The sequence below is a fragment of the Oncorhynchus mykiss genome, chromosome 19, assembly GCF_013265735.2.
Source record: "Oncorhynchus mykiss isolate Arlee chromosome 19, USDA_OmykA_1.1, whole genome shotgun sequence".
NCBI lineage: Eukaryota > Metazoa > Chordata > Actinopteri > Salmoniformes > Salmonidae > Oncorhynchus > Oncorhynchus mykiss.
In genome coordinates this window covers 35,539,497-35,552,077 of record NC_048583.1, presented here as the reverse complement: position 1 = coordinate 35,552,077, position 12,581 = coordinate 35,539,497, and the positions used below count along the sequence as shown (strand labels likewise).

The window sequence follows — 12,581 nt, the reverse complement described above, 5'->3', positions numbered from 1 at the left end:
GGTGATTGTATGTGAGTGGGTGTGCGTGTGTGTAGAGTCAGTTTAAATGTATGTGCATAATATGTGTGTGTAAGCAAATTATGGAGTGAGTGTTTTTGTGTGTGTGTTGAATTGAGCACGCACGAGTGCGTTGGGCCATGTGAGTGTGCATAGAGAAAGTGGGAAAAAAATCAAATTAAATACAAGGGTTAACTCTTAGAGGCCTTGTAGCCATTTTGTTAGCTATTTAGCTGTTCAGGATCCTGTTGGTGTCAGACTTGATGCACTGGAAGCAGAGAGAACAGTTTATGGCTTGGGCAGCTGGAGTCTTTAACGATTTTCCTGGCCTTCCTTTCACACCGCCTGATATAGAGGTCCTGGATGGCAGGGAGCTCGGCCCCTGTGATGTACTGGGTTGTCCGCATCACCCTCTGTAGCACCATGCGATCGAGGGCGGTGCCATTACCATACCAAGCAGTGATGCAGCCAGTCAAGATGCTCTCAATGGTACAGCTGTAGAACTTTTTCAGAGTTTGAGGGCCCATGCCAAACCTTCTCAACCTCCTGAGAAAGAAGAGAAGCTGTCGCGACTTCTTCACAACTGTGTGCGTGTGTCCCATTTTAAGTCCTTTGTGATTTGGACACCGAGGAACAAGAAGCTCCTTGGTCTTACTGACGTTGAGGGAGAGGTTGTTGTTCCGGCACCACACTGACCTCCTCCCTGTAGGCTGTCTCATCGCCAGGGATCAGGCCTACCACCGACGTGTCGTCAGCAAACTTGATGATGTGTGTTGAAGTTGTGCGTGGTTACGCAGTCGTGGGTGAACAGGGAGTACAGGACCCTAAGCTTGGTGACGGGCTTGGAGGGGACAATGGTGTTGAATGCTAAGCTGTAGTCAATGTGAAAATGCTGTTCATAGGAATTCCTCTTATCTAGGTGGGTGAGGGCAGTGTGGGGTGCAATTGAGATTGAGTCATCTATGGATCTGTTGAGGCGGTATGAAAATTGGAGTGGGTCTGGGATGATGGAGTTGAGGTGTGGCATAACCAGCCTCTCAAAGCACTTCATGATCACAAATGTGAGTGCTACAAGGCAGTAGTCATTGTGGCATGAAGCCTTAGAGTACTTGGGAACCGGAATGATGGTGGTCATTTTAAAACATGTGGGGGTTACTTACTGGGACAAGGAGAGGTTGAAAATTATATAGTGAATATGCCTGCCAGCTGTTCTCACATACTCTGAGAACGCTACCTGGAACACCGCCGGGCCCCGCAGCCTTGTAGATGTTAACCTGATTAAAGACCTTACTCACGTCAGCCTCGGAGCGCAAGATTACCCAATCCTAAGGGGTCGGTGGCGGCCCTCACACCCGACACGATGTTGCTATTGTCGAAGCGTGCATAACAAAATGCATTGAGTTTGTCTTGGAGAGAAGCATCGTTGGGCAGATCACAGCTGGGTCTTCTTCTGTAATCTGTAACGGACTGTAGCTCTGCCACATGCTGCGGGGGTCGGAAGCCTGTGTAATAGGATTCTACCTTATTCCTGTATTGTCCTTTTACTCATTTGATGACTCCGCGGAGGTCGTCTTGTACTTGTTCCTGTCCTCAGCCTCAGGTTTGGTTTCAGATTAGGCTCAACGTCCTTGGGAATTGTCAGCCGGCTCCTTCTTCCACTTTTCATTTAAAAAAAAGTTTACATTTGCTAGTCAGAAAGGTCTGTATAGCCTTCTCCCACTAGAATGAACAATATGCATCTTCTAGTTATACAGTATATTGATAGGACAGGCGCCTGTCAGTCACAAAGCAAGCGATGAGAGAGAAACACTGCTGGTTTGTCAGTCTGTTGTTGGTCCTGCCTCTCAGTACCGGTGTTATTTTTGCGCACTGTGGTTGGCTACAGTCAATTTTATTTTCCCAGAAGGAGCGCATGTTGCTTCATTGACTCCTGGTGAGTGAATTTACACGCAACTAGCAATGAGTGGAAATCCACTTCATTATTGTTTTGTGCCACATTCATTTATTTTCTTTTGCGTGTTTCAAAGGCCTACAGCCAACCACGGATTCAGGGTGCATAGGCTATTTACTGTTGCTTGTGTTGACTAGTTTCTAAGAGGTGACGAACTGAATAAAGTCCATCTCCTATATCCCTTTGCTCTTCATAAATCATACAACGTAGTTATATGTCTATTGTATCGTGTCGGGACAAGTAAACTAAAGATGTTGTTTGTATTTTCCTAGGATTCAAAGACCATGTCGAGACTTGTAGACGAGTGATGGGTTGTTCGGCTCTTTTTGAACAGCTCTTTTGGGTGAATGGAACCAAATTGCATCGGTGAGAGAGCCATTCATTTGGCACACTAATTTGAATACTGGTAGGCTATTACTGCTTTTTGGTCACTATCTGCCGATAAATAATGAAAACATTTGATGAAGATGTTGAATCCTCACTGCAGGAACAATAGGTAGTGGAGAGAGAGCCTCATTCTGGTCCAAAATATGATACAAGAAAACAGATTGAAGGTTATAAAAGCTAATGGCATGAAACTTATTTGGTATTATAGATGTTGATATAGGCTTCTGATTTTATTAAAGTGTTGACAACGGAGTAGTCAACTGCTGTTTACTGAGTAGCAAAGCCCGTGTTTAACACCTGCTTCATTCTTCAAATCATACCTGTATGTTTATTCTTGGGTACCTGACTTATATATTTAAAAAAAAAAATTAACCTTTATTTAACTAGACTTGGGGTTGCACAATCTGGCAGGGGTAACTAATTTACTGCAATTCTATATTATTTCTCAACAGGGAATCCATGTTTACTTACGTCTTTGCCACAATAAACTAAGCTGAAAGAGCAGACTGGATGTATTTTTTGCCACAATAAATTAACTTGTAAGATTACACTAATATTTATAAATAGATTACTAATCTACAGCCTTCCTTCCGCCAAAATCCCACCCACAGTGATTGATTGACAGGTCTGAAACTCTGTGACTCACAAACATACTGCCCCCTCCCCTGACAATCCCACCCACAGTGATTGATTGACAGGTCTGAAACTCTGTGACTCACAAACATACTGCCCCCTCCCCTGACAATCCCACCCACAGTGATTGATTGACAGGCCAAATTCTAAGGGATAGTTCAACCAAATTACATTGGTTTTCCTGTGTCCACAGCAGCAGAGACAATAAAATACATAATTTGAAGAACAAACATCAGTGGCAATTCATAGCTTGTAGTAACTCTGTAAAAAATACTTTAATCTCAAGAGAAGACAGATTGAATGTTAAAAAATGTTATTTTACTTAGAAAATAGTCCTGATCATATAGGTCTAAACGATATCCAAAACAACTAACACACTGAATTCATACATTTTCAGTAATTGTTATTGTAAAGCCTTTCTACTCAATACCACAACTAATTTTACCAATCTGTGAAGTAAAGTCGTTAAAGTATTCAGTAAGTCACCTGTGTATTTCGGATGGAATCAAGGCATTAGAATGTACCAGAGGCCATCAAAATAGAGCACATTCCGCAACAAAAACGGACCCCCCCAGCCCGGAACTTCCTGGCTGGCTCGTTTTTTTATTTGGCTGGCTACACCATGTATTAACGGGTAACACTGGTTATGCAGCTTCCCAAACCATACCTCTGTCCCCTTGAAACAAAAATATGTGTCTAGATTTTGATTTGGGAAATACTTGCAGGGTTCTTCATGCACAGGGTATTTTGTGGCATGCCACCCAGAGGTTTTATCACGCCCTCCACCTTATGCCTCTTTTTTAGCGTGGAAAAACCCGGACTGGTGTAATGTGAAGGCATACTACAATTGGTACCCAACGCTCTTACCTTTGGTAGCGTATGCCTCGGCGATCATGGAGAGACGGTAGACAGGGGCTCCCACCAGCGCCAGCTCGTCCAGGGTCACTTTGCCATACTGGTTGATGGCTTCACTGTAGTCTCCCTCCACGTAGGACAGCTTGGCCATTAACATGCTGGCCTCTTGCATGTAGTCCGGCTGGGCACAAAAGGAAAGAGAAGAGACAGATAGTGTTGTTTTCTCCTGAACACAAAGACGTGTAGCTAAATGTACACGCTTCAGAGAAAAAGAGGGCATAGAAGCTGCACGAGGGAGTGATGCAGCGTTATGAGGTTCTATAATTCAAAGGGGATTCTCTCAGTTTGGAAAGGCAGTGAGTGTAAAGCCAGATACTGATTAAACCAGTGTTACCTTTTGTAGTATTAGAATACTGTTATAAGTCTGGTGGTTCTGAGCAATTAACTGAAATTTCAGTTATTTTTAGTTTTTTTAAACAACTAATTGACCGACATCAATTCCATTTTGGGTGTTTGTTTTCTGTGAGCTCAACGCGCATATTGCACAGTTTCTCAAGAGATAAATCAGATCCAGCTTGAACTGTGAGATGTAGTAGGGAGTTGTAGTTTCCAACAGGCCAATATTATAGGTAATTTAGTGCATAAAACCTGGTAATTAACTACAATGACAATCCATTATGCATCTCCTTGTCTGATCTGTTTGTTTTACGCCTGCTACGTTAGGTTGGTGTGGGGCGGAGACGGAGAGAAGAATGCGCAATCGTGGATATAGAGCAGCTGTTGCTTCGCGAGGTAAAATACATGATCTGAGTGATTGATAGTTGGTATTCATCAGTCATAAATGTATGCCTTATTTACTTTGAAAAATTACTAAAATATTGATTTTGTCAGGCAGCATAGGCAGGAACTCTATAGAAATTAGACAATGACTTGGAATGAAATAAGAAAGTCATCAAATAAAATATCTTATTCAAGTTATGCGAATAAATTATGGTTAATAAGTGATAAGCAGTAATGGGCAGTCACTACCATCACAGGACTTTTAATAATTGTTTTATTCTGTGTTGTTAAAGCATTCAATCCAAATAATCGAAACCAAAATCGAAAACCGTGATTACTTTTTAATAGTCGAACCGAAACAGACCTCAAAAAGCACTAATCGCTCAGCATTAAAGACTGCACTACACTGTTATAACACTATTACAAGACTGAACTAGACTGAAAAGTAGACAGATGATGTATACTAATATAATGGTCATAGGTGAAGTCTACTGTGTTACATCAACTACCTTGAGGTTCCCTCGGTCCAGGGCAGCGGTCAGGTGTTTGTGGACCTCCACTAGCCTGGGTCTTGGGCCCCTGGGGCTGGCCCCCTGCTTGATGGGGTTCTCCTTGATGTACTGCTGGAGCTTGGCCTCCCCCAGCAGCAGCTCCCCCAGGTCATCTGAAACACAGTTTAGACTACACCTCCAGTATGCTTCATAACATGTAACAGACTACCCTCCCAGTTCAACAGGGTCTTGTATTCAATAGGCACCAAATGTAAGGAAATGGATTGAAACCGGGAAGGACTACCTGACCTTGTCCAATAACAAACGTGTTTTTGTTTTCCAGCGCAAAAAGTTTGCTATGTTTTTCTATGATGTTCACTAATGAATATGATCCAGAACAAGCCACTGATTTCTTACCAACTAGGCTAAGTACCAGATTCATAGGTGGAATGACAACACACATCATGTTCCAATAATATATCACAGTAAAGACAGATCAGTCAACCCTGACTAATATGCAGAATCTCAAACAATCTGTACATTACTATAGCATCAGTATTCAGAAAAGTTGATGGGAGGGGGGGTCATCATTTCAGCAAGCCATGACACCCACCATCTCAGATTGTTCTGAAATCTAATTTGATCTCTGAGAAATCAAGCTAATTGATTGCACCCAAACGGCCCCTTTTAATTGATAGCTTCACATAATATTCAACAAATACAGTACCCAACATCCAATTTGGACCAAACTTATTCTTATCATTGAGTAAAATGGTTAAAAGCCACCTAAGGGATAGTGACTAAAATGTTGTGACAGCCCTAATAAAATAATGCAATGGTTTTTAATTGTATGGCAGTAATATGATTCTCAATAAGAAAACAGCTATATTTGTAGTGTGATTAGTGACATTTACCATTAAACCCAGCCCAATACCATTATTTCAATTGTTTTGTTGTAAAAACACCAGAAAATCAGCTCCAAGTGGTTTTAATTTAGGACCTCTGTTCCAAAGCATTGCCACACATAATACAGAGATATATGTGACTGTATACAAATGTAAGCAAGGTTTGAAAATATTTGGTTTTAGTCAAATATTCTGTTTGGTCTTCTTGCGTTCAATTTGCAGTCTGAGTCTACACGTTTTTTGTAATTATGTTCTGGCCCCCTAACCATCTGCATCTAGTTGATGATCCCTGCTATACAGTGTGTGTTTGGGACTTTCACTATTTGAAGACCATTAGAGACCATAACATTGCCACCATTAGAACTGCTATAGCCTAATGGTTTGCTTGTATGCAAGGAATGGTCTAACTTATCCAGACCAATTGTTTTTAACGGAATAAACCACACACAGAGGGGTCGTTTCCTGGACATAAATTAAGCCTAAGAGAAGGACAAACTGAATTGCTTTCAGGGCGGACTGGCTTGAATTCTGAGGATGACCATACAATTTATTTTCATCGTCAGCAAAAGCTATTGGTTTTCTACCCAAAGTTGCAAAGAAAATGGTGTGATCCATTTAATAAACACAAGAGACCAGTAAAATGGATGTGGTGGCAGTAGCATGAACAGTGGCATCTAGTGGGCATAATGCAGTACTTTCACACTATGGTAAATAGTGCAAGCGACTTCAATGGCTAATTTCTCTGAACAGGGGAAAAACCCATCACTAGATTCACAGGGAATAAATTACAAAAAAAATGAAGAAGCAATACTACAAGCAGCATCTCCATACTACTTGTCAGACATAGAAAACTGAAACTGTATACAAGTTCTTGGTGTAGGATTGTCGTGGGGGTCAGTGGGTTTTGATAATTTTATTGAATTCCTCATGTCTTACGGGGAAAGGGGGGTACCTAGTCAGCTGTACAACTGAATGCCTTCAATTGATATGGGTCTTCCGCATTTAACCCAACCCCTCTGAATCAGAGAGGTACGAGGGGCTGCCTTATAAATAGACATCCATGTCTTCGGCGCCAGGGGAACAGTGGGTTAACCGCATTGCTCAGGGGCAGAATGCCAGATTTTGGATTCAATCCAGCAACCTTTCGGTTACGGGCCCAACGCTCTAACCACTAGGCTACTTCATTATTAGGAGGAATTATGGTCCAAATTGGATGTTAGGTACTATACTTATTGAAGATTATATGAATCCTATATATTAAAATGGCCAATTTGGGGGCAATCAATTAGTTTCATTTCTTAGAGATCAAATTATATTTCAACAAAATAATATGTTTCAGGAATGCTAATCTTATCCGTTTCTAACTACAGAAACGACTTGAGATGGTGGGTGTCAAAATCCTCTCGCTTGTCCTTTTTGGAGGTGGAATGACTCAGGGATAAGAGCAAAGAGAGAGCAATAGTAATGGCATCTTTTTGTAGGCCCTAACTTCGCCATGGTTCGTTGGACAAAGCCAAACAGGAAATTAATGCAGTTTTTGTACGGTTTTGGGATAAATGCCGAAAATAAGGTCTGTGTTGAACCTAGGTTTAGGAGATCTTACACGTTTTGTTCTACGAGATCATTTTCATCAGCAAACCTCACTTTTTGTGAATTATGAAGCATTTATTGTATGTAATCAAATTTAAAAAACAAAGCACATAAAGGCTTCATTATTCATGAATATCATGTTAACTGACTGATACTATAGCAAAGAACAAAACGTATAAGATCTCTTAAGCTTGTGTTAACCTCAGACCTTATTTTCGCCGTTGATCCTAAAACCCTGTTATTTTCCCATAGGAATGGCTGAACGAACCAGAAGTAACTAACTTCCGGTTATTAGGACTACAAGTTGGTGAGCTCTAAATAGGGAGGACCAAAACTGCTGGTTGGAACTGGGCAGGCCAACTCTCTCATTCTCCTTGATGCAAAATGACAACTCACTACACATTGAGAAGCCTGGTGTTGTGCAATGTTTGTAAGACTAGAAGAAGATTATAGGCCTAGGTTTGTACAAGATTAGTAGTATGAGTGTTATTCAACCCCTCAATGCCACGCTTTTAAGGGGACTTGTTGGCTAATCCAGTTTGTTACGAGTTTAACTGGCCCATTATGCATGACAGGAGAGTGTGACCCTCTGGTCTGATTGACATAGGTATGTATGTCTGTCAGTTTACATCAACAAACATACATTCATTCCAAAATAAGATATTTCACGTTGAAGTCAGCAATATGACATCATCATACCATCTCAGTGACTTCCTGCTTACAGGTTTTCCACTAGTTACCACAGCCACAAAGTAAAAATGGTAAAATCTATGAAAACAGAAACGTGCTTTTTAGTCTTCGTTTTGGGTTAGGGCTATGCATAAGGTTAGCAGTGTGGTTAAGGTTTCAAATTAGATTTTAAGATGATACATTTTAGGAATAGGCAGGTTCATGACTTTGTGGCTGTGGTAACTAGTGACGACCAACAAACACCAACGGAACCCAAATCTGCAAAGACCGCAAATATTTCTCACCTCCTTGAGGGATACTCACTGCTCAAAGATATACATTGAGTTTTTGTTCATTTCATTAAGTAGTTAGTCGCCCGATGTTATTGATATGCAGCCAGGAGTACAAGTAACATTAGATTCTTAAACTATGTTTATGGAGCCTACCTTATGCAACTGGTAAGACAGCTAACGTTAAGCTAGCTCAGTAACATATTTTAGAACATTTTCCTGGGTGAAAACGTTCAACCAGTATGCATAGCGCCGGGAATACTCTGCCCAAGACAAGTTTAGCTAGGCACACGGTGGTAGCTAGGCTGGCTAGCCCTGGTTTAAATGACAGAAAACTGTCAAAACAAGAAATAGGAAGTGAGCGCGTATGCACACTCAAATGAGCTTTGGTGTTTTCGCAAAATAGTTATAAACCATTACGGTGTTTAAAGATAATTATTTCGTTTTTACAGATGACCTAGAAATGGCTGGCTAGCTGGAACCGACTCGCAATGGAAATTGCATTCACGTTGACGTGGTTAATAAGAAAGCCCTTGGATTCTGCTCCCTGTCCAGGCCCCAAAACGCTGAATGAACCGCAGAGCAAAGTAAATCACGAATCGCAGACATATTTCTTACCGTTTGATATTAGTTTAGCAGACAGCTGCCGTACAAGCTCTGGTATCTTGTCCCATTGCCCTTCCGAACGGCACCGTTCTATCTCGGTCTCGAGTCGTGACCCAGACTTTCTCGCTGTCATCTTCAGACTCCGGCGTTAGCAGAGACCAAAACACGACAGCCACGAATCATCAGCTGCGGTACGGGTTGGAAAGGAAACAGCGACACCACCGGTAGCTGTCACTCTCACATCTGTCAGATGTTGAACTGTCAATGTTTTTTATTCAGGTTTTATTGCCATTTTCAAAAACGCATGTAAGGACATATTCATAGCTATGTATTATGTCACCATGTTTGTTTTGTTTAGCCAACTGTTCTAATGTTTACAATGTGCAACCAGGCAGTTATAATGGAATAGAAATACTTTAATACCACACATTCATATTGATACTTTATCCCAAAAGGCTTTAGGACAAGAACAGACTACTGACTACATGCTGAAATCTTGCTCCCAAACATATCCCTTCCAAGTCAGTTTTAAGAACAAAACACTTCATTCTTTTCACACCGACATTCACATTGGTGCCCTACAATTCACATTTAAAATATTGAGCTTATTCTTGGCAGTAGAGTTTGGGCAAGTAAAAAAGCTTTCTAACCCAAGTCATATGAATAATAACACTTGGCTGTTTAGGTAGAAGAAACTGGCTGTGGTAGATGGTGATGGTATTGCTAGAACCTTTATCTATTTGAATCTCCAAACTACTCCAGCTACTACTCCAGCTCTCTATGGTTTAGGAGCATATCTTTAGTAAAAACCTGCTCAATTTAAAGGTTAAAACATGCAGTCCCACTTTATTTTGTACATTAAAATGATGCTCCAGAGCTTTTCTATAATTTGAGCCAGTAGTTTTAAAAGTAGTTCTCATGAACCCAACAGGTCCCTGAAAATTGTGCACAATTGTATGTTACGTCATCCACTTAAGATCCCGGACTACATCTTTAAGACACATGTTGGTTCTGCTCTAGGCAACACACAGCATCTGGAAGTGCAGTATGAGTGTCATTAAGACAGACAGCAAGAAAAAAATTAATACTACATTGGAAGGTGTAAGACATTTAGCCAACTTAAAGATATAGACAGTCATTTCAGGTACCCTACCAGTAATATAATAGGTGATAAAAAAATACAAGAAGTAGAACTGGCAGAGACAGGTATGGCAAGAGAGAATAATGGATATTTGGCAAGGTTACAGTACATTGGAGGCTGATATATTGTAACTTTATATATATCTAACAGTGTTGGTCCATTTATATTGTACATTTATCCTATGGCTTTGAGCTATTGTTAAGGCAAACCTGTAGAAAATCAGTCTGGAAATTCATTTTCTCCATATCTGTTTTTATATTGCCCACAAAAATGGTATTGGAACATACAGTGAGCTCCAAAAGTATTGGAACAGTGACCATTTTTGTTGTTGTTTTAGCTCTGTACTCCAGCACTTTGGATTTTAAATTAAATTACATTAAATTAAATTATACAATGACTATGAGGTTAAAGTGCAGACTTTCAGCTTTAATTTAGTTACAGATAGTCCTGAATCAATCGTGAATAATGATGAGGAGAAATATCATAACCCCCCCCATGAAATGCTAACCTCCAGTTATTGTAATGGTGAGAGGTTAGCATGTATGTTTGTTCATCTAACATTCTCATCATTCACGACTATCCGTAATCATGGTAGAGTCAACATTAATGTAGAAGTGTTTATAAACATTCAATTCTTATTTACAATAAAAGTGACTCCAAAATGACACAATACATGATTTACCATTGATTTCTGTTGGGCACATAATTTATCTGAAACATAACCAAAACAAACAGCAAATGCATCCAAAAAGCTCGTAAATTCCCAAGCTTGATGTAATAATTGCATGCTAGGAATATGGGATAAAATACAAACATTTTGACTACTTTAATACACAAGTGAATTTGTCACAATGCCTTTGGTCCCTTAAAATGGGGGGACTGTGTACAAAAAGTGCTGTAATTTCTAGACTGTTCACCCGATATGGATGAACATACCATCAAATTAAATCTGACAGTCAGCACCTCATTGTATAATGTTAAATTGTAACCCCTCCTGTCTCAGCCTCCAGTGTTTATGCTGCAGTAGTTTGTGTGTCGGGGGGATAGGGTCAGTCTGTTATATCTGGAGTATTTCTCCTGTCTTATCCGGTGTCCTGTGTGAATTTAAGTATGCTCTCTCTAATTCACTCTTTCTTTCTCTCTCTCGGAGGACCTGAGCCCTAGGACCATGCCTCAGGACTACCTGGCTTGATGACTCCTTGTTGTCCCCAGTCCACCTGGCCGTGCTGCTGCTCCAGTTTCAACTGTTCTGCCTGCGGCTATAGAACCCTGACCTGTTCACCGGACGTGCTACCTGTCCCAGACCTGCTGTTTTCAACTCTCTAGAGACAGCAGGAGCGGTAGAGATACTCTCAATGATCGGCTATGAAAAGCCAACTGACATTTACTCCTGAGGTGCTGACTTGTTGCACCCTCGACAACTACTGTGATTATTATTATTTGACCATGCTGGTCATTTATGAACATTTGAACATCTTGGCCATGTTCTGTTATAATCTCCACCCGGCACAGCCAGAAGAGGACTTGGCCACCCCTTATAGCCTGGTTTCTTCCTAGGTTTTGGCCTTTCTAGGGAGTTTTTCCTAGCCATCGTGCTTCTACACCTGCATTGCTTGCTGTTTGGGGTTCTAGGCTGGGTTTCTGTACAGCACTTTGATATATCAGCTGATGTAAAAGGGCTATATAAATACATTTGATTTGATTTGAATCCAAAGTGATGGAGTACAGAGTCAAAACAACAAAAAATGTATCACCTTCCCAATACTTTTGGAGCTCACTCTAGTTGTAGTTACACCTACAGACACACACGTGACATGATACAGTTAAGAGGACCCGAACCCATCTCATGATGCAAACTGGTGAGGGCCCAAAAAGGTGACACTTTTTTGTTGTTGCACTATAACATGCAAAAAAAATCCCTGCTAGGGGGAAATGCAGGTTTTAACTAATTAAACAACAAAGAATATGACATGATCATATTCTTTTTACGGTCGCTGTGGTTGACGGAGATTTCGATGCTAGGGAATTGTAGTTTCTTTAAAACGATTTCCCCCCTAAAGTAATCGACGTATACTGCGATGCTAGGGAATTGTAGTTTTTTTTCCAACGACTTCACCATTAAGTAATCGAACAAAAAGGGAGAAATCAAACTACACTCCGCAGGGTTTGACAAAGCAGCGCACCTCGTTAGACCATACAAATCAAATCAAGAAAAGTTTAGATGAGAAAATTGTCTCGACTTTTCAAATAATATGCTGATAATTCAAGCCTACGCGAAACCTGATG

The 12,581-nt window shown here is 40.7% G+C and overlaps 1 protein-coding gene across 3 annotated transcripts in view; it reads right to left on the bottom strand.

Annotated features, from left to right (window-relative positions):
- ttc7b (tetratricopeptide repeat domain 7B) overlaps positions 1-9,374 on the bottom strand; it is a 65,758-nt gene extending 56,384 nt beyond the window's left edge. Inside the window, exons 1-3 of one of the 3 annotated variants that reach the window (XM_036954712.1) lie at positions 9,167-9,374; positions 5,113-5,267; positions 3,836-4,004 (exon numbers count right to left, since the gene is read on the bottom strand). In XM_036954712.1, the coding sequence (XP_036810607.1) occupies positions 3,836-4,004; positions 5,113-5,267; positions 9,167-9,287 (445 nt within the window). In that variant the 5' untranslated portion in view covers positions 9,288-9,374. The remainder of the gene's footprint in view (positions 1-3,835; positions 4,005-5,112; positions 5,268-9,166) is intronic. The other 2 variants (XM_036954713.1, XM_036954714.1) reach the window with 2 other exon arrangements.
- Between the last annotated feature and the right edge of the window lie 3,207 nt (positions 9,375-12,581).